The sequence below is a fragment of the Alligator mississippiensis genome, chromosome 9 (genome assembly GCF_030867095.1).
Source record: "Alligator mississippiensis isolate rAllMis1 chromosome 9, rAllMis1, whole genome shotgun sequence".
NCBI lineage: Eukaryota > Metazoa > Chordata > Crocodylia > Alligatoridae > Alligator > Alligator mississippiensis.
Genome location: NC_081832.1, coordinates 68,267,194 through 68,294,283, shown reverse-complemented (window position 1 = coordinate 68,294,283; position 27,090 = coordinate 68,267,194). Strand labels below are relative to the sequence as shown.

Sequence of the window (27,090 nt, the reverse complement as noted above, 5' to 3'; positions counted from 1 at the left end):
TACTGTTATGAAATGCAAGCACATGGGTTAATGCATCATAGTAGGGTCTTGCTAGCATTCGCATACCTCAGTGCATATATGTTCCTTAACCTTGCAGTACTTACTAAGGCAAAACTCTCATGAAAGGTTTTGCAAGAGCATGGGCTCAGTTTCTTGATTCAAAGTCACACCACACACTGCCGTGCCAAGCAGTAAAACCAAGGCTTGTAATTATTAAAAGCCCATTGATTCTCCGTGCAACTGCCTTTTACGTTGCCCTAACCACATGAAATATTAAATAACTTGATACGTTGTGTTGCTCAGGAGACGGAAGTTGAGAAATGGAACTGCAGAGAAGGCTCTGAACAGTTGATCGGTTTCCGGCTCTCCGGAAAGCTTTCATAACCGTTTTGCGAGAGCTCGGTCTAAAAAACACACTGGGGTGTTGCGTTTAGGGCTTCCATTCCTCCTAGATGCGTGACAACTCCACAATAAGAGATGCAGCCCAGGCCGTGGCAGATGCAACTCAAAATCCCAGGCAAAACTGTCCGAATGTTTTGGTTTTCTGGTAGTCCAATTGCTGGAACGTTTCCAGTGTGCACATCAGTAATACTCTTCTCAGAAAAGTACCGCTCCTTAAGAGTGGAATTCTCTTGAACAGCCTTCCCTCTCAGTCCCAATTCCACACCCTCCCGGCACCAGTCGGATTTAGCTAAGTGAATAAATAAGATCCAGGATAGCATTAAGTCGGTGGGGTGAAGCCAACTCACCGTCAAGTGACAGCTCTGGCTGGTTGGCTTTATTTGCACAGAATCCCCTTTTGTTGCCTCCATCCCTCTCTTCAGACTACTTGTGCTGAATTCTGGGGTTTCTTCACCTTTGCTGAGAGCACATTTGGTTACATTTCAATTTGAAACAAGGGAAAGCCTGGCAAAGACGGTCTCAGCCTTGCTCCAGTGCAGCATCCCGCAAAGGCAAACAAGGGAGCCGTGGTAGGCAAAGAAGGACGTGGTGCCCACACGGCTGACACTTGGTAGGAAGGCAGGGCCTCCTCTTGATTCAAACACTTGCACCTCACCATAAGTAGGGATAATCTGCAGCTAATCTGGAAATGATGAGACAACCAGCACCACTGTCCACTAGGGTATGCAGTCTCTGTCCCCCTCTTTGGTTTATGAAACCAAGTCACTAAGTATAAATGGGGTATGCTTACTTCTGGGATGGTTTTAAATGCAACTCTTGGAAATGATCAACACTAACAGAAATCAAAGCCAACAAACTTAAAACTCTGACACTTGACTTTAGGCACCTAAAATCAGGCCCCCATGAAGCAGTTCCAACACCTCTGAAAATCACAAGGACCCCTAAACAGAAATGTCAGGCATCTAATAACACGCATGCAAAATTTCCAAGCTCTCCCTCCTACAGCTGGCACTCCCACCAACCCTCTGCCTCCACAAAATTAAAAGAAAGACACCAAAGAGAAACCAGCACCAGCAAGTAAATTGACATAACTGTATTTATTGCACAAAGTTTCCCCTGAAATTGGGAATGGTTATTATAATACAAGTGCACATCTTGGGAAATATATACAAAAAACCAAAGGAGATAACAAGTATGTACATTTTACCCAGCATTGTACACATACCACCATCTAAATAATTTAGAGAAAGCAAAAAAATTGTCATAAAACATCTATAACGATGACTTGGGAAAGTGTGTGCAAGGTGTAGACTCCTATTATTTTGTTTTGTTTTTGTTCTTAGCAGCCCCATCTTTGCCAATTGCAACTAAAATAATTTTGCTAGTTTGTGTGTCTAGTACACTTCATGTTTTCCACCTGAAAATTAAGACATCTTAATGAACATCGGGAATATTGAAAAACAAAATGGATTAGTTTTCTATGTACATAAAAGTTGATACATTTAAAAAAAAAATCAACCCTATAGCTCTGTTAAAGATCCCTTTTTAAAAAAAACATATGCAAACAACAGGTGTACGGACCATTTTCACGTACCTTAATAGTTAAGTTAAAGGAAAACTTCCCATCATGCTAACGTTTCATTGGCAATACTGTTAGGAAGAGGGTCAATAACTTTTAGCCCCAAAGCTCAAGTACTTGGGTCACACGGGGAACTAGTACTGGTGATCCAACGGCTACAGTGCAAGAGCACGATGGTGAAGCCGCATGTGTGGCCACTTGGCACAGGACTGACCGACAAACGATCGCATTAGAATGGTCTCGGGGGGTCACTTGGGCAGAAGAGCACAATTCACTGAATGGCCCTCGCTACACTCGATGCTGCGAGCTGCGCAACAGCTGATCAGTGTTAGTGCTAGTTTGGAGCAGTCAGACCCTTAGGCTGTGTAGACGAAATGAGGGGCATGTGTGCACGATACTTTAAAGCAGGTTAAATACTTTTGTACTGCTTTAATGGTGTCGGTGTTTGCACGCTTTGGCGGCGTATTGCGCATTAATTCCAGCCACTGTAGGATATTCGGCAGCATAACGCGCCTGAAATGACTTGGGGCTCAGCAAACTAAAACTCCTCCGAGGAGTTTTATTTGCTGCCCCTACAGCTGCAGACTGAAGCACCGGGATCTGCGCAGCTCCACAGCTCTGCAGGAAGCCCTTATGCAGCTTGGCAGCAGCCTGGGAAAGTGGACTCCACCCAAGAAAAAGCAGCGAGCCTCATCTTCCCCTCCTCCCCCCGAGCCTGCCAGCCTGAGCTATGTGGGGGCCTGGTCTTGGTGCTTCCCTCCATGGCTGCGGTGCCCCCCCAGGACCGCCCAAGCCTGGTGCCTGCGGGCGGGTGCTGCTGGGGGGGGCCGCCACTGCTGCACAGGGAAACATCAGCCTCCCACCGCCCCAGCCCAATGACTGCTCTGCCCATCAGCAGCTCACCCTCCCCTCCCCGCCGGAGAAGCAGGTAAATCAGCGGGGTGTGTGCATGACACAGGGGTTTAAAATCGACCCTAAATTGAAGCGGTGTTTTTATAAAACCCACCGCTTCAATTTAGGGCCCCCATTTCGTCTACATACATCCTACATGTAGAAACCTTCTCTGACTGTCCCCCACATGCATGGCTGTGACTTGCCACTGGAGGTCTGGTGAGCAGGACCAGGACTAGGAGCTGTAGTTGTGAGTTGCCACTAGAGAACTGGTGAGAGAGACCCTGGGATACTGGAGGTCTTCAACTTGGGCAGCATATCTGTGGGGAGTGGCCACACCTTAGTGGAGTGGGAGCTGGATAGTGCGGATCAGAGATAATCTTACTCTGGAGTGGCATTACTTTAAGCCGCGTAAGTGCTTAAAATCTCTTTAAGGTGTTAATGTGTGGACAGTCCAGGGGGTTTAGAGCTCCAGGAACTGCCTAAAATTAAAAATAACAAACTCCTCTCTCTCAAGCAGTATTAATTTCAAGCTAGCAGAGGGCACCTATTTCTTCAGGTCAAACTGAATTTAAGATAATTACCATGATTGACCTAAGGACAACTAGGAGGAGGAGAACATAGCATTTGCCTGAAATAATTCATTACAGACCTAATCATAGAAGGCACTCAGCACGGTGGCAGAGCCAGCAATCATGCTCGACTGAACACTCGAGCTATCTCAAGGAAGCCAGTGGTACCAACACAGACTTCAAGTTAACATGCTCAAGTGCTTTCATGCTCCAGGTCCCAAATGCTGACACCTTGTTATACTGAGCCCAATAGCACTAACATGGTCAGATTAACCACAAAATATGAATGATGTTCAGAATGCCAATGATTGCCTATATCATCCGTTACAGCAAGGATAGCTTAAAATTCCTAAGAGCCCAATCTTGCGTTACCGACATGCGTGTTGCTACATTCGGGCCCTTACCCACTTGTTTGGGTTCTTTCTACAACTTGATGCAAAATACTAAAATGGTAAAAAGGGGACATTAAAGGGGAAGTCAAATGAGAAATATTCTGAAGCTGAAATGTAAGTCACCTACCTGCAGCAGTTAGCACTGCAGTTAGCACATGCAGACAGGCTTTCTTCAACCACACTGCCCATATGTTTGAGTTAGGCTCCCTATCACACTTAGACCCCAGGCCAGGCCTTCAGGACAATGGCACAGGTCTGCCCTTGCAGGGCCTCATATTTAAGTTTTGATTTTTAATATTACTGCCAAATATATTGGGTGACATCCTGGCCCCAGTCAAGTCAGTGACACACTTTGTCGTTGACTTCAGTGGGGTTGGAATTTTAAGTTTGAGACGGGAGGGAAATAGTTTTGTATTTAACACAAGTCGGCAAAACCACAAGAGCACATTACATCGCTGAAGAAATGGTCACAAAAATAACGCAGTATGTGTCTAATGGTAAATATAGTTTACCTAATGAGTGAAGAAGTACCTTTCAATTTCATTGTTGAGACATGGTTGAACTCTTGCATGCTGAAAATGGTCAATGGAAATTAACTCTATAATCAACAACATAAAGTGGCTGCTAGGACACATAAGCAAAGAAGCACATAATGCAGGGTCCAGTTAAACTGAGGTAGTAGATCCTTTTGAAAGCACAATCCACCCACCCACTGCATATTTACATTACTTACAGCAGATTGGTTCCACATCAGCTGTTCTTACACCAATTGTATATACAATGACAACGATGAATGAAATGAAAGAGAAATGCTGAGAATGGGATGGACAGCATTTCTTGTTGGTAGTTACAAGTTGGTAGAAAAGGGATTAAGATAATTTCCGTCATGGGGATATTTTGTCTAAAAATAATTTTGATATTACTACACAATGGTGTAGTCAGTATCCGCATCTGTAGAATTACTTTAAAAAATATAGCAATTAGCTACCTGAGCAATTAAGGGTAATAGTGTATTTTTTTTCCTCCAATGCTTTGGTACAATTATTTCTAGCTTATTTCACCCGCTGCCCAACTGCTGTATAAACAATAGGATGTTGCAAGAATATTATATACTGTAAAAAAGTAGTGAGAGGTAATACTAGTGCCATTTTGGGCACACCGCCAGGAAATTTTAATCAACTTTCTCTCTAAACTTTTTTGGTTGCAGTGGTGGTTATAAATTGAATTCTTTCTGTTTTTCATAAGTCTTGAAACAAGAGCATCACTTAGTATAAAGAGACATCTAAACATTATAAACATTCAATACCAGTTACAATGTCAAGCCAAGAAAAGGAAACAGGATGATGTTTGCTAGGTTGCTTGTTGGCTCCCTCTCCCTCCCCTAGGAACGATTACAAATGAATTTCAGAGCCGAGTATCAGTAATAAGCTGTTTACAAAAATTGCTTTTCCTCTGAGAAATATCCAGAATTTCACTGCGTAATGAAAAAGTAGAAGTTGTTTACAAATCGTTGAGGCTTGAAAACCAACACTTCTAATACATTCCTGGAAGAGGAGAAGACAAATCTCAAGGCAGCTACTTCCTTCTCCTGTTAAGTCTGCTACCAGCGATAGCATTGTAAATCATTACAAAGCAGCTCTTCCTTGCGCTACCCACTTTTAGCCACATGTAATTAGCCATCCTTGAGAAATTTCCCAAACTATATTCAGTTCTTCAGCTTTCTCCACGATCTTGGGTTTTCTTCACTACTCAGAATCTCAGGCTTTTCAGGCTGTCTTTTTTCTTTGAATTTTTTTTTTTTTTTTTTTAAATGAATGGCCAAGTGGGAGAATGAAAAAAAATACAAGTAGTCTCCATGCGTGTGCATAATGTGCAGTCAGTTATGGAGACCCAGTCCGCTTGGCAAGCTGTTCATTTCAGTTGCCTCAAGCAAAAAGGAGTTGGAACAAGTACGTTTCATGTTTGTCTCCTTGCCTTCCATTTTGTTTCCAGGAAAAAAAAAAGTGAATGTCCGTGCCCTTTGGCATTTTAAAGTAGTATCTGGGCAACATATGGAGAGTGAGTGCTTGCTACAGCTGCCAGCAAAGGGAGGTCACTGGATTCAATCCTAAGAGGAAGAGGAAAAACACTGTAAAATGTGACCTCCAATCTAGGTGGCCTGTCCATATGTTTTGGCTGCCATGTAAACCATCCCAAATGCAAACATCTGCACTTGGGTAGTCAAGCCCAACAGCTGTACCTTTCATTTATAAAGCTCTGCATGGCCAGACTTTCTTCACGTAATGTTAAAGCAAAGGATTTACATTCCTGTCATTAAGACATCACCACTCTCGTTACAAACCCACATAAATCAGCTTGTTTTTAAACATCGACACTTGCTCCAGATCTGCCTGGTGACAGTTACAGATCTGTATTGTGAAGCGAGAGGCCGGGGTTCAGTTCAGGCTTGTTCTCAGTCTCATCAGGCTGACAGGGTTGGTGAAATGACAGAAGGGAGCAGGGGGCAGGCTGGCATTGGACTTGCTTTCTGCACAAAGCCTGAGTAAAGGAGCTTTAGGTGGGGAACAAGTCACAAGACGGGGACAAAAGGAAATGGAAGTACTTTGCCCCTGAGCTGTGGAATGAACGAGAGCCCCATGCTGTAGCTCCTCTCTTTCCAGCAACTGCATCAGTCTACAGCTCCACATGCACAAGCCCAGATCTGCATGCCCCAGTCCTCACCCAACAACCCTCCTGAGGTATTTATAGGAAGCCGGTTTCCATGCCAGCTCTGAACACCTCCTACAAAGCCTCTTTGCTTGTGCCCCACCCCCCTGACGGCTTATGTGACACAGAGGGTCTTTTCTGGGCTCTGCCATGTGGGAAATGTCAATCTGGAGGAATCATATATCATTCGGCAAGGACTGGCCAGCTAATGAGTGGTTCTGGCACAGTGGGGTAGAATAGGAGGGGGATCCTTAGCATCTGGGCAAGGATATGGAAGGGAACCCTGGAATTGGGAAATTTATGCCAAACTGAGGGCCATCCTACACATTCATAGAATCATAGAAGTAGGGTCAGAAGGGACCTTGTAGATCTTCAAGTCTGACCCCCTGCCTGGGCAGGAGGAAAACTGGGCTCAAATGACCCCAGCCAGGTGGACATCAAGCCTCTTCTTAAAGACCCCCAGGGTAGGAGCCAGCACCACTTCCCTTGGAAGTTGGTTCCAGATCTTAGTCGCCCTGACTGTGAAGTAGTTCTTACGGATGTCTAATCTAAACCTACTCTCCAACAACTTGTGGCCGTTGTTCCTTGTTATCCTGGGGGGCGCTAGGGGAAACAAGGTCTTCCCCAAACCCTTCTGGTCCCCCCTAGTGAGTTTACAGACGGTCACCAGGACCCCCCTCAGCCGTCTCTTGTGAAGGCTGAACAGGTTCAGGTCCCGTAGCCTCTCGTTGTAGGGTCTGCCCTGCTGTCGGCCCTCCTCTGGACCCTCTCAATGTTGTCCACATCCCTCCTGAAGTGCGGCGCCCAGAACTGGACACAGTACTCCAGCTGCGGCCTGACCAGCGTCGCATAGAGGGGGAGGATCACCTCCTTGGCCCTACTTGAGATGCACCTGTGGATGCACGATAGGGTCCGGTTAGCCCTGCCGACCGTGACCTCGCATTGTCGGCCCATGTTCGTCTTGGAGTCAATAATGACTCCAAGATCCCTTTCTGCCTCCGTGCTCTCAAGAAGGGAGTTTCAACTTAAAGCTGGATAGAAACCAGCTACTGAGTTATTACACGTTTTCAAGGACTAACTTTATAGCTGGCTGGCTCTTTTTATAACTAGATAGTTATTTTTACCTTGTGATAATTACTTTGCATATGTGGCTGGTCTAAACGTATTGCACTATTGGCCAGTTAATTGTGTAAGATATGTAATGTGTAGCAGGGGCCTGAGGTCCTTCTCCTGCATCAGGATCCATCAGTACGTACTGCTAGTGACCTAGGAGGTGTGCCTCCTAGGTCACTAGTCCCATGACTAGTCATGACTAGTCACTAGTCCCATGACTAGTGGCCTAGGAGGTGTGGGAAGGACACATCAGGGGACATGAGTGGAAACCTCACACACAAATCTGTGCTCATACCCCAGCACCACGCCCAGCTCCTTAACATGAACTCGCATCTGGCCCTTGAGATATTCAGACAACATCTTGCTTTTGAAATACAGTTCCTGTAGCCGATCTTCCAGGTGCATGATGCACTAGAAACAAATGAAAAAAGCCATGTCAGAAAGGAAACTCCTTACAGTACCTTAACCCTTCCAGACCCCAAAGAGAAACAGCCCAGGCCCCATAATCAGACTGCCTTGATGTCAGTCACATCACAGAAAATAATTCTTTGAAAACATCCTTCAGGAATTACTGGGAAATGCACAATTAAAATGAAACAAGTCTCTATTTAGACTCTTGTTCTGAAAATAAATTGCTGAAGTGTTTTCTGCACTAGCAAGACTTCCCGCCTATTTCAGTGGACATTTTGCACCCAGACTGAATCAGGATGACAGCCGGCTCTTGGGAACTCGGAATGAAGTTTAAAAGGGGCCCTACTGGCTGTCAGATGATGCACAGTGTGACAGATTGTGCCAATCGGGCAGTATGGCTGTAACTTAAATTAACATAACAAATATGTTCCTAAGAGCAGATTCTCACAGCATGTCAGCTCTTGTGAGCATTGCTCATACTTACAAAATTTGGAGATAAGTTATGCTTGTAAAGCTGAAGAGTGGAATGAAGCAGATTGGAGACAAGGCTGGAGACTAACACCTCTTTTCCCAGTTTATTGTCAATCATCCGCCTCTGGCTACTGGCCACTTGCACTGTCCACTTGTCCACGTCTGCAATAATGCAGACAGCCTCTGCGATCGGTTCATCCAAGACAGGATGCTATGAATTTAAAAAAAAAAGGAAGTGAATAGTTTAAGTACAAGAAGAACAAAAGGTAGGTCAGTGCACACAAAACAAATCTCCTCAACAGCAATGGAAGCCCTTTTTTAAGCCTTGAGGCAATTCCTTATCATGAAAAAGTTAAGAGTCTTCACCTCCCAGGCTTGAAACGACTGTCTAAAAAGTGTGTCTTTTAACATTTGATTTTGTTGTTTCTTGTTGGAATGAAGCTGAGGTTAAAATAGACGCAGGTTAAAATCATACTGAAAAAAAAGAGAAAACCCCAACAACTGTACCTATCTTGATCAGATTATTCAAGATGTAGAAACTCAGCTTATTAAAACTGAAAAGCCTCAAAAAATCTAATCTGCTGTTCGTCACATGTGCTGCCTGGTTTATTCCACGCAGTTGGGACAATTCAAACAGTTGAGTCGGTTGCATTTTTGGTTGTAACCAGTCTTCCTCGGGTATCAGCAGGAGGTTGTCAACTGCCCCTGCAGAACCACCAGAGGGAGCAAAACGACAAAGCCAACCTTTGCTTTTCTCACACTGTTGGAAGAGCTCTTTGCAATGGATACAAACACCTCTGTGGGCCTTTTCCTTTCAATTTTTTGGCCATGACTGCCTACAAACTCCCCTCTCTCAGCAGTACCAAGGTGCTGCTCCACTATGCATGGGTTATATTTTGAATGCCAACACGTAAAATCTTGCATAGATTTTTTTTTTTTTAATTCTGGCAGCATTTGCTGGTAAAAATGAAGCTGCAGCATTTGAAGAACATCTCTTTCCTTGGCAGTTTGTAGAGAAGAAGTATTGGTTTCATGCCAGAAGTCACACTGAGATATTGCCCCTGTTGCTCAAGACTCAGCTGTGATTTATTCAAAATGGGCAAAACCCACCCATGTGCCCAGGGGCACCAGTGGGTAAATCACTGGAAAGGGCTCTGTGCAGAGAAGGAGGCAGCAAACAAAGGGAAAGGGCCACACAAATGAACTGCTGCATCCAATGAACGTACAGGGATGCTGACTAGCAAGTAAGGCAGCTGCTTTGGGGAAGGAAAAACACATTTCAGAGGACCCATGTGCATACCCTGAAAGACATGCTCCCAACAAGTGTGTTTTTATTTCTACTTATGTCTGACCATGGTCCTAGTGTGACTAAACTGCATCTGACTGGAGGATCTGGTGGTAACGTGGTGGGGCTACTCGTGGTGGGGTAGCTCCTATAAAATACCACAATGTTACAACCTCCAAAATAAGGCGAGTATTGGGCCTTATTTAGACATTACTGGTAGTGCCTAAATAATGACAGGCAATTAGGACTCATAGTAGAGATGATATCTTATTAGACCAGCAAGATAATAAAGACAATGTTTTTATTAACAACAAGATATTTATCAACAAGATGATATCTAATAAAAGATATCATCTCTACTACAAGTCCTGATCGCCTTTTCCTCTAGACCAATATGGCTACAACCTGGATACCTAAATAACTGCAGAGCACATAATTAATACTCTGCAGCTCGTAGATGTATGGAGCTGTATCCTGTGCAAAGATTCCTACCTCGGAAGGATAAAGAGCATCATCTAGCCAAAAACCCTGGCCCCCACTGCCTTGTGGGTACTCCTTGGCTGGAGAAAGCCTAAGGGACATCATCCCGACAGAAATGTGTCCTCACTGAGGCATTAGGGAGTCAGCAGTAGTTCTTATCTGTTGCTCTCTGGCAGCAGCTACAACCATCAAGGCACTGAATGTCTGGACTTGGTCTGGCCTTTGGATTCTGTCTTAATGGTCTAAAGGGGGGGATGGGAGGTCTTGGGCAGCTTCCACTCTTCCATACTCTTGCCTAGGCATATATATGCATGAAAGATCTTGGTGACTAGAGCTCTTGCGTGTACACCACGATCCAGAGGATTGACAGTTACCTATTAAGTCTGACCTCACTCCTGTAGGAATGAGATCTTGGCTTGCAGGGGAACAGAATCATGTTTCTGCTTCTGTAATTTCTATCGTCTCTTCCCTTAATTTCCACAGAGCCAGAGGGGTACAGAAGGATGTTCTTCCCACCCCATCCACTGTCCAGTCCCCTAGGACAGATAGTGCCTGGAGCAGACCTCATCCAGGAAGATACAGTTCTACCAAGACCCATTTTTACATGAAAGTGGTCAGGGTGGGGGGTCAGAGAGCAGAGACCCACTACCCACATGCTCTAGGGCACAACATAGTCCGTCGTTAGGTTAGCCTCTTCCCCACAAAGACAAGCCAAGCATCTTAGCTTCTCTGAAAACAAAATAGCAACACTAATAGATCTCAACCTTTCTGAAGGCTGAATATTTACTTCACCAAGAGAACAAGTTCTGTTCCACAGACAATTCAGGTTCGTTAGGGAGATATTCATGGGAAAGAGCATGTGGCAGTCTAGAATGGTCATAGCAGTTCACAGCTCAGGATCCCAGTAACCAACCAGCTGCTCCATCAAGAAGAGGAGCTAGTTTAACATGGACATCTCTCTCGCCTCCTAGAAGATGGCCTCCTCCCATTGCCTTCAACTGGGGCTCGAGTTTCAGTGGCAACCTGGAGCAGATTTCCCAGGTGTATTAACTGAGAGATGAGAGGAGGGAAGAGACCCCAGCGCAATGGGACTGTGGAAATTAGAACACAGATATAACAAAAAGTACTTCCAGTTCCAACAGGTTTGCTGTTTCAGAAATAGTTGCTTTTCTTTATTGTGAAAAATACTTTTATTGGATATAGTTTAATTACCTGAACAGCATGCGACAAATCTGACACCAAACAGTGTCTCAGTTTTTCATCAGTTCCTACTCCTTGCAAAACAAAGTCAGGTACGTAAGATGAACAGTAGCCACCTAGCAAGGACCTTCCAAAATTGGCAATACTGGGCTGGACAGAGTTCACTTCAACTAATTTTGACCTGAAAGAAAGGTATATCATGGACATGTACTGTAACGGAAACCAATTTCTGCTCATTTCAGTTTAAGCAAGTGTAACAGGTTAGTGTCAATCATTTCTTCTTTAAACTTCTGTTCAAGCACATTTTTTAAAAGTTTCGTTTCAAAAGGCAGTGGGAACAGTGTGGCCTTTTGCATAAAACACCAGAACAGAAAGTATATGAGCCAGTGTTATGATGCATCATTAATAAGGTTTTAATTTTTTCTAGCTCACCAATTTCTCTACATTCATTTTACAGTTACTAAACTAAAAAGAATCTTTCCAACCACTGATGCCATATTGGGCTGCAGCTCTGGGGAATGAGGAGAAGTGCACTGGTCTAGGTGTCTGATACTGCTGAAATACTTACCCAGGAAAAGAGATCTCTTCTTCCTCTGCCCAATCTTCTTGCTCTCCCCCATAATAGTTGCTGCTTGGTCTAGTTAGATCGTGACCCGTATCTTCACTTTCACTATCGCCAAGGGCACTATCTGAGCTCTCATTTCTCGGAATGTCCCAGTCAATTGCTGGGGCAACTTTTTTCTCTACATTTTCTCTATCCCCATGGGGGACACTAATAGCGACTTTGTCTTTTTGGTCCTGCTCAGCAAAGCAGTTTTTGCATGTCTCTTGGCGAACAGATTCCATGAACTTACAAAATTCACTGGGTTGTTTGCTGTTCTGTGTACACAGTTTTTTAGAAAATGTTAAACTACTGCTTTGATCTAGAATGTCTGTAGTTGCTCGCACTGGAATATCATCAATAGTTTGGGTTTCAATCGAACCATCATCAGTAAAATACTCATCAAAAAGACTCGAGCTCTCAGTACTGTAAGGATTTGGATTCCAAGTCTGATGCTTGCTGGCAACTTGAGGGAACGGTTCAGATGTCCTGCAGTCTCTGGTTTGGTCCTCGATGGTTTGTTTTGCTTCGCAGTTCTGGTCAGCAGCCACTCCTTCCTTCATTGCTGGCTGGTTGTGATGCCTAGTAATTTGTTCCGCTACTGCTTGACTTCTCTGTTCGATGTCCGAGTCAGGCGACATAGAATCACCAATCAGAAAAGTCACCTTTGTCTGAGCCTCAGCTGAATTGCAAGGGAATGCGTCAGACAAGGGCTTATCGGGAGGCTTCTTTTCCACAACTATACCTGTGGATCTTGTTACACTGAGGGCTTGGGTACCAGATTCCAGTGACTCCTCGGTCCTCCAGATGTCTGCAGTTGGCTCTAATCCAGATTCTGCCAGTGGACATTTGTCCACTGGAGCTGACCCCATGCAGACTACTGTCTCTACCTTGGTGTCCAGGCAGGATCTCAAATTATCTTTGCAATGCTTAACATCAACAGGGTCTTCTTGGCAGTCAGCAGCTGAGGTTGTTCTGCTTTCCTCTAAAGAAGTTTCCAGCTCTACCTTAGCGGCATTTTGTGCATCTTCTCTCTCTCGTTGTGAAGCAGCCTCTATGTTTGGCCCTAGGGGAAGTGGGCCTTTGCAGTATTTACAACTACAGTTAGAAGTTCTCAATTCCTCGGACTCCCAAGATAACAAGTTGCCTCTATTTCTGTGCATTGTGACAAGCACATACTCCGATTCCTCCACTTCTCCTTTCTCCAATGTGGTAGTAATAACGGTTCCAGGCATGACTATGGCTTCATCTTCTCCATTTTCTAGAAGATGTGTCTCTTGGAGCTCAGAGCATCTTATGAAGTAAGTGAGGAAATAAAGCAACCTCTGCACCAGATCTTGCCTTTTGCCAACTACGACAGTCTTTGCTAGTCTCACAGGTGATCCGATAGCCCCATACAAGTCTCCTACAAGAGGAAAAAAAAGCAACTTTAATACAGGGAATCTTAATGGTGCTGTTTGTCTCAGTAATGAGAACACAAACTGAAAAACTTCAGGCCCAAGGGGATGAATTCAGGGCAGAATAAAGTATTTCCGTTCTAAGCAGTATTTTTTTAGGAGAATCCTTCCAGTGGCAATACAGCCTTAACAGCAACAGTAGTAGCTGCCACTGACAATACAATGCAACCTCTGCATCAGGAAACCATTGCATAAGGGATGGATAATAGGCTACACAGCCTTTCACCTCTACATCAGCAAAACTGACCCAACTACTAAAAGTTTTGGCTTGGAGAAGCTTAGAAATCTGTGGATAATGGTTTGATGAGGCTCACTTCAGCAGGCAACAGCCATGATCACACAGGTAGTCTCAGCAGTGAAGCCAAAAATTCAGTAGCCCTAAAAACAAAGCTAAACTTTTATCTCTGGAGGAAAATCTTCCCCATCAGGCTTTGCAGACAATGGCAAGACAATACAGGGAAACAAGAGCTGCCAGTGCTGGTGCTGTCCTTGTTCTGCAAATGCAGAGGACTTTGGACTAGATCAAGTACCTTCCAGTAGCACTGGATTTCATTTGTGCATGCTTACAGTGCAGCACTGCTCCCTGATGTCCCTCGTTTTGAAAGAGAGGATCCAAGAGAGCCCACAGCCAGGAATGAGCTGTTATTTTTGCAGTCACTCTGAAGGCTAAAGTGTCTCAGACAGCTCCAGCTTCTTCCTTTCATAGAACCAACACCCCTGCCCCCCATCCCTCAGGTAGAACATCAAACGCAGGGAAGCACCCCTTGGGTCAGCAGCTCCCACCGAGGGGAAAAGACTGTTGCTGATGCTACTTTCCAAGAAGAGAGGGGGATACTGCACACCAACACCTCCCCCCCCTGCCTGCAGAGAAGAAAGCAGAGGGGAAAAGTGAATCTGTGCCAAGAACCAGAACATGACAATGTGGGATGCAAAACTACAAAGCTTATTCTCCCTTCTTCTTTTCCTTCCTACCCAGCTCTGTCATCTTTGGAGGGCAATGGATAATGGAGTTCTGGCTTATCTGGGCAGGACTAGAGAGGGGTTCTGTTTTGGATGTATTGAGAAGCACGAGAAACCCACAGGGAGCTATAAGGAGGACTCCACGGTACCAGCTCTAGCTTCCAGCTGATTTCTTGAGTTCCATGAGTTTTTTTGCCCCTATTGACAAATGACCTGCCTGTGCCAAGGTGGGGGAACCTCACAGAGTATTCAGTAGGCCTCTGCAAAGCAGCTAGTATTCACTTCAGATTCAGCCAATTCGGGGGATAGTGATTCGATTAGGTTATTCAAATCACTGCCCAGAATAGATTTGGCCGAATCTCCGAATCAGCCAGGCCCATCCCAGCAATGGCTGCCTGCCTACCTCAGCTCCCGGCTCTTTGGGGAAAAAAAAAAGTCCTGGCTCATCAGGTGCTGCCAGGCAGGGGGCGATCCCCACTGCCCCATGCTGCATGGGGGGCTCTGCCGAGGCCGGTGCAGGAGCAGCGAGTCCCGGGGCTTTTCTGGGGTTTTTTTTTCTTCTTAAAAAGGGCCCGGGTGGGGCAGTCATGGGGGCAGCACCCATAGGGGGAAGCACGGATTGCCCCCCACCCCCTCACGGCAGCACCCAGTGAGCACTGGCGCTTTTCTTTAAAGCACTGGGAGCAGGGGGGAATCGGGGGGCTGGCAGGGGTCCCCCCCATGGTCCCCTCCCCTCTCCAAGTACTTACCAGCTGGGAGTTGGCTGCAGCTCCCTGCTGCAGCCACCGGGGATTGCCTGAATCAAAGCTCTCCAAATCTTTTCCGAAGATTCTGAGAGCTTTGAATAGATTCGGACTTTTTAATTGGTCCCCTGATTAAATTCGGATTTGGAGATTCGGCCACTGAATCGGCCCAAATCTCCTCCGAATCGAATCACCACCTGAAGCTTCACACAACCCTAGTATTCAGTGCTTGCCATCTGACCATGCTGATGTCCTTTCCCTTGTGGAATGGCCACTAGGTGGCAATAAAGCCATCTACAAATTCAACAAGAGTCTTTCTTTGCTTCTAATGGGTCTTAGAATGCCAGAACATTTATTGCCTGCAGGTTTTGACCATTCAGCATTCACTTTTTTTTGCCGTTCCTGGTCTCATTTTCTCTGTTTCTTATTAGTATTAAATTGACGTAAGAGACAAAGTAATTTTTTTATTCCCCAAACCAGACTTGTCAATGGGAGCAATCCAATGCGTAGAATATGCAGTTTCTCTCTAGAGACCCATGGAAGGAAACCAGAATCCCTCATCATTGCCATGGTATTGGCCACTGTAAGATCTGCCATGCATAAATAATAAGAGACTCCACACTTTTTGCATTTATTTTATTACTGGTAGTGCCTAAATAATTACAGAGCACGTAATTAATACTGTGCAGCTCGTAGATGTATAGAGCTGAACCTTGTGCAACAATTCCTACCTGGGAAGGATAAACAGCATCATTTAGTCAAAAACTTCAACCCTACACTTTCCCCGCAATCACTGCTTTATATACATGTATGTAGTACTGTAACAGATCGTGATGGAAGGTTTCAGACATACCTAACTGTGCCCACAGCGGGTTGTATGGATGAGTCTTAGCCAACATGTCCACACTCTGGGAGGAATGCTTTTCCAGAAAGATTTTTATAGGTGGCTGCCCATTTGGCATAACTGTGGGGACCCAGGCCAGGTGATTAGTGAGAACCGCAGTCAGCAGAGCTGGTAAGAATCTGAAAATGAAAATGCTCAATGTCACTTTTTCCAGCTGAACATTTATAGCATTTCAGCAACAGCAATTCTACAGCCTCCACGGGGCAGGGATGCTAGCTTCTGGAGATGTAGAGACCGTAAAGATCTCCAGATCCCCTTGGCTCTTTCTGCATCAGGCTAGAAGAGAACTGTGTAGAAATGTATTGAGCCCAGAAGAGAGACATTTATTTTAAAGGTTATCAGAATTGAATTGTCAAACATTTTTATCTTATGCATATCTAAGTTCTTCAGTTTAGCTAACATTATGAGCCTTCTATTTAGTAAGCTTATTATAAGCACAGATTGCTAAAGCTCTCCATTAAAACCAAAAGAGATGATGAATATATTTAATGTTGATACACAAAATACAATATTGCCAACAGAAAAGCTTAAAAATATCATGGAACTTGCATTTAAAAATAAAGACTGGGTTTTAATTGCACTGACTTTCCATTTTAGTAAAGCTTCTGCTGTCCAGTAGTTTTTTTCCCCAGTTAGGAACATCTTCTCAAGCTACCAGTTACTGGGCTTACTGGATATGTAATCTAGAAAGATGTTCAATTACTTGTATTATGTGGGTCAGATTACATGGTCTAACAGTCGTTTTTAAACTTTTGGCTTTAATACGCAACGCCATGAATAAGAACAGCTCAGGAAATAGGGCCCATAGCATGGGAATGACAGTATACAACTCTGCATGCTACAAAAAAGAAACCCTGCTCTTTACTGTATTGTTCATTTGTATAAAAACAAGCCAGCACAGATCCTAAGCTTTAGATCTGGGACACATTTGCTCACTGTACATCTCAAAGTCCTGAGCTATTTTTTTGGAACTGTACAATAAGTGGATATCATATACTTGCATGAGAAAGGTAAGAGCAAAAGTGTGGGTTGGAGACTGGTACAAATAGGACTGGAGCAGGGAAGTTATGAACAACAGAACTGCAGTGTCTTCCAGAAGGGTTAATTTAATGCCTGTTTAAATAGTTTTGCAGATCCTAAAAGACAGACTGAAATGTAGTGTCCATCCCCCTGCCCTCCCTTTTTTTTTTTTTTTTTTTTTTTTTTTGAGATCAGTGACTGGAGACCACATTGGGGTGGGTGGGGGATGATGACTAGAGATTTGAAACGAAGGTGGAAAAAAATGCAGGTGCTGGGCTCGATTCTCCTTTCACTTGCATCAATGTAAATTAGGAGCATTTCCATTAAGGTTGAAAGAGACGCACCATTATGAAACAGGAATAAGAGTTGAGAATCAGGCTGAGAGTTAAGGTCTGTTAAAACACTCGTTGGGATATTTAAGGGATGACAGAGTGCTGCTCCGTTTAAAAATAAAAAGAGCAAAAACCCAACCAAACCCACAAGCAAAACACTTTAAAATGCATCTAAGCAGCACAAGTCTCAGACTGACAGAAGGCTGAAGCGGTTAATCCTGGCCAAATGCTTCCACCTCTGTTGAAACTTATTTTAGGAAAAACATTTTAACTCCCTCTACAAATCACTAAGGCTTTTCACATTCTGCTGAAGTTTGTTGGCATTCACACAGCTACAAGAGATCCCTTGCTTAAAGAACGCGTACCATGCTGCACACTAATTATGACCTTCCTGTTAGGGAGAGAGATGGATCACAAAATTACCATCAGGTGTTAAAAGTACAGGATTTTGAGGAACAGCAGAATCACATTCCCCCCTGACATTGCCCAAGCTACACTGGCCAGTTGCTGGACCTTCTCCAATCTAAAGGCAGATTTCTTTGAGTTAACAGCTGATTTTGTTTTTTTAGTCTCACTTGAATGTCACATGCTTGTTTCAGGATTTTAGTGCACACACTTTTAGACCTCCCATATTCCTACTTTGTGAAAAAAGACTGAAGAGATAATGAAACATTAAAATTAGATTCCACTGTTGAGTTAACGAAGAAGCTTCTTCGAAATTTTTGACAGCTGCTTAGGTCTATGACCCTTCGGGCCAAATGGCAGGTTCTAATACAGCAAACACTTATTCATTCTCCATAAAGCTGTGGCTTTTTGTGGAAGTCAGGTTCAGTACCAATTTGTAAGTTAGGCACTGTCACACATGGCTCCTACTGTACTCCTTTCTGACCTCGTTTATTAAAACTTTTCTTATTCACTGTTTTTGAAAGGCCAGGCTCATGCCTTACATAAGGTATGTTCTCTCCCAGACACACACACACATTCCCATCACTCACTTTTTATAGACATCTTTGGAAGGCCTGCTCTTTACGTGGGACTTTATGAGATTGTGGGTGAAGGCGGCATTTAATAAAAGGTTTTTGTTGCTCTCTTGCCTTTAAACTTAGAACAGCTGTGGACTTGTAGCTCCCTCTAGCTTTTTTCAATCATAAAACAGTGATTTTAATACTCGATGAGAAAATGTATTTACAAAATTTATATCAATTAATAGATGTCGAGAAACACCCTACTGGTTTTTAGAGGCGTTCTCCATTAAGAAAGTGAACTCCTTCATGAAACGATGGCAAAGCTGGTTCTTTTCCGGTGTCCCAGACATCATAGTCAGCCAGACAGGTTCCCCAATCCGTGGCATGGTATAGAGATTGCAAATAGTTGTTCTAAAAGAAAATTAGAGGAGGAAAGGTCATACTGGTAAAGGCTTTACTGCAATATTAGGTCCTGTTCCCATTTACATCAAAGGCAAATACTGGCTATTAACTGTTACCCAAAGTCCACTATAAAAACAAGAATCTTTCACTAAATATAGTTAATTCATCTTGCTTCCTTTACGAGTTAAATATCTCAAGTATTTAACTAAATTGATCTCAAATACAACCATGCTATTGTAAAGCTAAGTACAGAGGTTCAAAAAGCTGGAGGCAAAAATCAATTCAATCTTCACAGGTTTTTCTAAGCTGCATAGACTGAACCTATAAACTGAATGGATAGCACCTGGGGGGAACCGGTGCTGGGCCAAGGGGTGTGTTCCTGCCCCCAGCTTCTCAGAAGCAGGCAGCTGGGGAGGGCTGAGGCAATGGGGGAGGCTGTGGGGGAGTAAAAAGCCCCCATGGTGGGGGCTTTCCCTCCCCTCATGCTGTGTAGACTTCAGCTGGGGGACCTTGGGGTTCATTCCACTGTGCCCCATCTCGTTGGGCTGACAAGCACAGTCAGAAGCAGGCTAGGGAGCAGAGGCTTTACTGCCTCTACCTTGTGACAGCTGTGGGTGGAGCTGTCCACTGGAGCAGACAGCACAGACCATGGCTGCAAAGCATCCTGGTATGCTGGGGGACTATGAGTTAACTACGAGTTAAGCCTGAGACTACATCCATCCAGCTTTATCATAAACTAGGTTTGGCCATTTTGAAAGCAGTTTATGTACACTGAACTTGCATTCTGTTATAGATTAAAAAAGGTTTCTGATCACTTAGCCCAGTCTGTGTGTGCCTTCTGTCCGTAGCCAAAGGGTTCAGTAACTTCCCTATCAGGGTGGATAAAAGCCTATGACTTTTTGTTAAGATGCTTTTTTTAAAAACCAAACCTATATAAAGATAGTCTCAATTTAAGATATGTTAAAGCTCAAAAGATATCATCATAGAATAGGGATTATAACTTCTAATTAAATATAATATTTGAGACCATATATTCATATAACCTTTTTAGAAAAGTTTTATAAATACATCAGAACAGGCCATGGACTATATTGGGGCCCAATCTTATGGGGTCCCCAGAGGCTCCTCTATAAAATTAATCAAAATAAAAAAAAAAACAAAACACACTCTACCCAATGAGACTCAGTGTTCAGTCTAGAAGATCCCATTAAGCATCTCTGTGATGTTTAGTTTCAGTTGTCAAACTGTGGATTTGTCTCTCCAGAGATAACATCCTTGTTAACAGCAGTATATGGAGTATATTATCTATCCATCAGCCCCGTTGTCTCTGCAAGTTTGTGTATACCTAGTCAAGCCCCTACCTCTCTCTAAAAGTGCAAAGTTTCAAGAAATTAAACCAATAGAGGATTGTTGGGGGTGGAGTAGATCTGGGCAAGGAGGAACATGGAGATAAGTGCAAGGAGGGAGGGGTAGTAGAAACTAAGGAGAAACATTTTGAGCAAAATATTCCAGAAGTCTTGGAGGGATAAGTTTGTGTATAGCCTCTCCACTAATTTGAGATCTAGTGAGGGAATGGTATGGTAGAAGGGAAAATCTATCATCATGGCAGTAGGCTTGCCAAGCTGTAAAAGAGAGAAGAAATCAAAGATGAGAAGATATCTAGAAGGAAAAAGTGAAGAAAGCCCTAAGCTAATAACACACAGATGCAGTGCTGTCCTCCTAATACAGCATGGTAAAAATATCCCCCAAATATCCATGATTAATCTAGTAAATTGGAGATAGTTCACTTCCCAATGACTTCACAACTATCTGCTTCAATTAGCTTTGGTAAATAAAACAACCAAATCATAAATTCAGTTTCCTGATGCTGCTGCAAAATTAATCTGAAAAAAATCTCAAAATAAATCACTGCTTTAAAACTGAGTATGTACCTTCTAAAAATGCAACCTACATCTCTCTCTGAGTTGTGAATAATATGTATTAAGGTTATATCAAAACAACAAGAATGCACTTTTTGTAGATAGCACTGATTAAATTGAGGCTTCCTGACCAGTGATTTAAATTGATTTGATTTAAATCAAAGCCACCCTGTGCCCTATAGAAAACACGAAGGAACTGAAGGATTTGAGACAGTTTCGTTGGGTATTTTTTCTTCTTATTCCCCTCTGCCCCTCCAGTTTCCTTCTTTTCATACATTACACATTTGAACCACATACAAGTCTGACGTGTTTGCAGACTATGGCAGTTTCCACTCTATATATAATTTACAAACTGCCCCTTAAACTGGTAGACAAATAGCTCTACCAAATCCACAGATATTATGCTAGTACAGATTCAAGGGTTATTGCATGTCAACCCACGTCACCTTTGGTCATCTGGAGGGCAGTAAATATCTAGTTACCATCTGAGCTGTCCAGTAAAGCATCAGATTAAAATGTCAAAGATTAGTGTCCAAAAATAGTTTTATTTTAAAGAAAGCACAGGCTTTCTGACATTGTGGGAGTCTGCATTTTCATAATATTCAAAATTTAAACCAGCAATATTCCAATGCTGTCAGCAACTTTAAATAAGTCAGTAAGTCATAGGAAATGCCTGACCACTTCAGAAAAGCAGGTTTTCCCCATCTACTTCTTTATAGAAGAGTAATGAGCAATTAGTGTTTTACATGACATGCAGATCCAAGTTATCCTTTGGTAAAGTTATGCCCAGTCAAATCTCTTGTTTATAAAGGTACTCTCTGAACAACCACTTGATGCAGTCATTGTGTCCAAACTTATCTTCTGCTCAGAACGAACACTTCTAGAACAGTAAATGGATAGTTATGCACAGGCGCCGGCTTTGTTTTTGGCCAGTGGATGTTTGCAGTATGTTAAAAAAAACAACCACCAACCCCCCCCCCGTCCCCCCACCCACCCCCGCATTACTCAGCACGTTCCCGTGTCAAGGCCCACGCACACCCAGAAGAGGCAGTGTGTTACTTTGACCTGGCTCTGCAGCACCTGTAAAGACCAGGCACTTCAGTGGGGCTTTTTTGGTGCTTTTATCTAATAACTGATTAAACTGGCTTTAGCTAGAAGCACCAAAAAGCCCCAGTGAAGTGTTCCTTCTTTACAGCCACCACAGGGCCGGGTCGAAATAACATGATGCTTCTCCTGGGAAAGCGTGGTTTTTTTAAAGTGTCTGCAAGCAAGGCTCCATGGGTGCTGAGGACCCGCTACTTTTTTTCAGTGGGTGCTTGAGCCCCAGAGCACCCTTGGAGTTGGTGCCTGTGTAGTCATGCATACTGGGGAGGTGAACACACTCAAAAAGCAGCTACCAAAAAGCTGAACCCCTGAAGATTTAGTTGAAGATCACTAAGAAGTGAAGAAGTGCTGGATGAGAGCAGCTGAGAAGCCCGCCCGTGGAACACTTCTGGTAGGACGGGAGAATTAGGAAGGAGGAACATTTCCCAGGCAGTATGGATCAGCAGAAAAAAGGAAAAAGTCACACAAGTGCCAAGAACCCCAGAGCAGATGGAAAAATCACTGCCCAGGCTGAAATACAAAGGGCCTGTAAAAGCTTCCAACATACAGTATTCGACAAACCAGTCCGAGGCAGTGAAGATCGTTGGGCCTTTTTTGTATTTACTCTATCAATTTCATTTTTCCAAAAAGCAAATTCTACCTTGCGTGCAACAGAAAATGTCCCCCCTTCCTTTTTGATCAAAATCTCTTCGGCAGGGACCCTATTCCCAGTTACTCCATTCCTGCTTTTACAGCCGGAAAGAAGCACTGAGGTTGGAGAGAGGGGATTTGACGCCACCTTTGGTCCTAGCATACTCTGAGACAGTTGAGGGTTTGCCTGGTCCTAAAGGCTGCTCTGTTTCTCTGGGTCCTGTGTGGGATCTTGGAAGTAGAGGACAGGGCAGGACAACGTGCTGTGGCCATACCAGACGTGATAAGGAAGTGGGCTGTATGGATGGCATCGGGTATAGGAAGCAACTGTCACTGTGCTCAGACACGAGACCTCGAAGGTCTCCCTACAGTTCTGCTGCCTCAGTGCATTGGGGGCCGTCTACTAATCTCTACGTGAGGATTAGGAATAGAAACATGAATATGAAAAAAAGGCCTCCCACAGGGCATGACTCAGCCCATCAACAGGTCATAAAAAGGGGGAGACCCCAAGGCACAGGAATTGGACAGAAAGTACACGATACAGCTTAAACCCAGTGTTAAAACATATGCTGTGGGGCAGGCCCCCCTTAGAAGCAGAGGCAATACAAAAAGGGCTCAATGCAAAACAGCCCTGAGCCCTCCTTCAGCACACGGCAAGCCCTGTGCAGCTGTTTGCAAAAGGAAAAAAAACAAAACTATTTCTCCCTAAAATCAAGATATTAAAATATTTGTTTTCGTTGAAAAGATAGATTGAGTCTTGTGACTCGTTATTTACTATTCTGGTAACCCTGGCTGCATCTGCAACTGATAGTGTTTCCTCCGAGAGCGATCAGATTCCACTGGCCGCCTGCCAGCAGGCATGTGACTGCAGTAAAGGGAACCCTCAATACCAGACGTGTAAGTAATGGCACAGAAACCAAGGGCAAGGATTAACTGCATTCAGACTCTGCAAACAGGGTGGAGGAAATTAACTCCTTTCACTTCTCTGCAATGTTTTCTTAACTTAACTACATGGATTTAAAAACAGAGAAGAAAATTAAAAATTGACACCCTAATATATCATTATCCACGGTCTGTAGCAAGTGCCGTATTTAGCAAAACCACCTCCCCCCTGCCGTTTGGACCTCAACTTCCCCAATTCAGCACACACCTCAGCATCTTAAAGTGACAAGTCAGGAAAAGTTCAGTTAATGAGCGACTCTGTTCCTGGGAAGGTTCCAGTACGTTTAAAATAGTTTTAATTTAGAAATGCTTCTGGGAGGCTGAACTTTTGCCTGGGCCATGCAGACACACACAGGCACTTCCGAGTGGGGAAACTGCAGGCCCCTGAGCACACAGGGTGTTGGGGCAAATTCTGCAGAAAATACCTCCCTACCTACAAGGTATCTCAGCTGAAATAAATAGCTGCAACCAAACAGCATTTGCAGCCCTCTCCCAGGGATGGTCCTGTCGGTACGTCCCATGGTGCTGATTTTGAACGCAGCACTGTGCTCTTTTGAGGCAGAGCTGCTGCTGGAGCAGCATTCCCTACACAAGACCATGAGTTCTGGTTTTTATTTCCTGTGCTGTACTTCCCATGATACCTGGTGCAAATCACTTCATTCTTCTTTTTATTTGCACTGCTGTACTGGGCTCAGAGAGCCTGTTGCAGCTAAGATGCCATTGCGCGAGGCACTGTATGAACAAGGAACAACAACAACAACAAAATGGCCCCTACCCCAATACGTGCCTCTGAACCTCAGTTTTTCCACCTATAAAGCACTTCCCAGCATTGCCTGGGGGCAGCAGAGTATTGCTTTGTTCATACACATAAAAAGGACCACTGGGAGTGCCCTGGAAATGAAGTACTATCAAAGCACAATTCTACTTCTTTGTTAAATTTACTTCCATGCTCCCCTCACTCTTCTCATCTCCATAAAAACAGGTATTTTCTTTAGAAAGGGTAGAAACAAGAAAGCAAGCAAGCACTGCAGGTGTTTGGATTAAGAGCACTCGGGGGGTTTTTTACCCCTGCACTCCAGGCTGCTCTGGGACACTGCAGACTCACACACCTTGCTGCAGCAGACGCAATGCAAGGTGCCACGCTGTGCCATTAATTTCTGAGGGCTCACCACTGAAGTCAGCAGGGTAATCTTGTTAAAACCTGGGCCTATGCTAGGGGAGGGAGTTCCCTTCATCTATCCTTAATGCTTCATCACTGATTTACATATTTACCACACCACAGTGATGCCACATGAGTATTAGTCAGACACATAATCAGCATTATCAATGTACTCCACTACCCCAGAGGGCTCTGAGGGTGTCTGAAATGCTTATTCAAATACAGCAGCTTATTTTATAAGCCACATGTTTGAACATCTGACAGTTGAAGAGAGCCTCGAGCCTCTAAGGCATGTGCCAGGAGTGAAATCCTCGAGTACTTTTAAACAAACGTTTTTTTAAAAAAAAGGGTTTTAAAAGAGATGAAGTGATGCCAGGCAGCCCTGGTGCTCAACACCCAGCCTGCAACTCACTCACTAACATCTGTGATCAGTGGCAGGAAATAGTGTCTGCCGGGGCCTCTTGCTAAGACTGCGTAGCTTCCCCCAGTCTCAGATAACAGCAGCAAACAAAGGCGCAGCTTCTTCCTTACATGCAGGCAGGTAAACGCAGAAAATCTTTGAACCAAATCATCTCCCACAACAGTACAAAGTTAGCCTAAAGCCATTTTTTCCAGCTGCTGGATGATCTTCCCTACATCAGTACATCTCTCAGGGGCCAGTGCAAACCCTGACATTCCCATTACTCCTGTGGGCAACAGAGGAGGGGAATGCGGTCAAGGAATTGCAAGTGTGATGGGTGGGTATCCCCAGGGATTCACGGGCTGCTCAAAAGGCCTCAAGGGACCAGTGGGAGCTAGCGTACACTACAGCGCCTTCTATGACCAAAGAAAATCCTTTACAATCTAGCTTGCCCTGCATCTTTAATAGACACCACCATAAAATGAACATAATTAAAAAAACAGAGCAACTTCACTAGAACTGTTTGTATTCTGGAAAAAAACAGGGAGAGGAGGGGGCGAGGAAGGGGAAGAAAAGGGTGTCATTTAAAAATGAGTCCTTGCTTCCTTAGCTTAGGAAACTCAAGCGTTTTGGAAGTGATGGAATAATATCCTGGGAAGGTAGAAAAAGGGGAAAGCAAAACGCTGCCATAGTCTACTCACTGCAGAATTAACAGAAAGCTTAAGGAGGGAAACACAGGCAAAACACAAAGTAGGTAACAGGGGACGCTGCTCAGTCATAATGAGGATATTTCCCTGGTGATTTCCCTCTCCCCATCTGCTGACCAAGGCAGATATTTAAATGCCCCCTGCTCATTGTTACTTGACTTGAGGAGTAGGTTGATTGATTATTTGATAGTGGAAATAGGGGGTCACAAGCTCAGCTCATCTAGAAGAAATCTGAACTGCTCCACTGATTTCTGGAAGCAATGCTGATTTACATCGGCAACGGGATGTATTAGCAATGCTATCAGGATGGCACCAGCATCTGCTGACTAGTGCACAAACTGACTCCTATTTTCAAAGGAGCTAAGAGGTATTTCATTTGATCCAAAATCTGACCAGTGCCAGAATCCAGTGCTAGGTATGTACGTGCACTACTCACATTATGACACATTTGTCAGGAAAAAAAAAGAAGAACAAAAATCACATGGCTTTTTTAGTTTCACAAAAAGGCACTCTTACAACACAATGTGACAACCTGACCCTGCACAGGGAAGCAAGGCTCCAAAGGGCTGCAGAAATCAGCTGCAAGTGGGGTGTTCACAGCACTCATGCCTCTTACCAGGCTTAGTTAAAAAATAATATTATCAAAAAGAAGGCTGCTGCCCAAGGAAATTCATTTGTATGAAAATATACTGGCTTGAATTCACCCAATGACGCTGCCATGGAACAATATTTACAGCACCATGGAAACCTCGGCACAGATCTGGTAATGCACACAGGCGTCCGCAGAGGGTTACGCAATCCGTGTCATGTGAACCATCACATCTTATACTGTTTTAAAGGCTCCGCCAAAAAGGCTGCCAATCTCGCGCTACAAAGTGGGGCATTTTATTTTCTTCGTCTGCATGCATCATCAGGCTGACAGCAGCCTTTGCTTTCTCAGTTTAACCTGTAAGCGTCATCTACACTGCAGCTGGAGCTCAACCAAACAACTTATGTAAGAATGGGGGGGTGGGAAACAACAACAAAAACGAGCTGTGGGTAAAAGTCTACTGTCTGCACAGCACAGAACCTGCAGCGCCCTGATGGGGGACGGATGACAGGTCACAGGGAATGCAATCCACCCTTGAGCCCCCCAAGCACTCCTGACTGCTCTTTGGAATGGCCCCTGGCATAACCTATGCACCCCAAAGCATACAGGAGACCTGAGAGTAATCAGTACTGTGGACAATGGGCCTGCCCCTCATCCTGCTCCTGACATGCCCCTGCTGTGCAGGAGTTTCAGAAGAGCCTGTGTCACAGAGGAGCTGGGCAGCAAACTAAGGACCTGGTTCATCACAAGATAA

The 27,090-nt window shown here is 44.2% G+C and overlaps 1 protein-coding gene across 3 annotated transcripts in view; it reads right to left on the bottom strand.

Annotated features, from left to right (window-relative positions):
* Positions 1-1,480: 1,480 nt before the first annotated feature.
* Positions 1,481-27,090, bottom strand: part of FNIP1 (folliculin interacting protein 1) — a 91,727-nt gene continuing 66,117 nt past the window's right edge. For all 3 annotated transcript variants that reach the window (XM_014597600.3, XM_014597601.3, XM_019478370.2), the window contains 7 exons: positions 18,749-18,895; positions 16,117-16,286; positions 12,071-13,508; positions 11,515-11,683; positions 8,551-8,748; positions 7,951-8,066; positions 1,481-5,943 (listed from right to left, as the gene is read on the bottom strand). In XM_014597600.3, the coding sequence (XP_014453086.2) occupies positions 5,865-5,943; positions 7,951-8,066; positions 8,551-8,748; positions 11,515-11,683; positions 12,071-13,508; positions 16,117-16,286; positions 18,749-18,895 (2,317 nt within the window). In that variant the 3' untranslated portion in view covers positions 1,481-5,864. The remainder of the gene's footprint in view (positions 5,944-7,950; positions 8,067-8,550; positions 8,749-11,514; positions 11,684-12,070; positions 13,509-16,116; positions 16,287-18,748; positions 18,896-27,090) is intronic.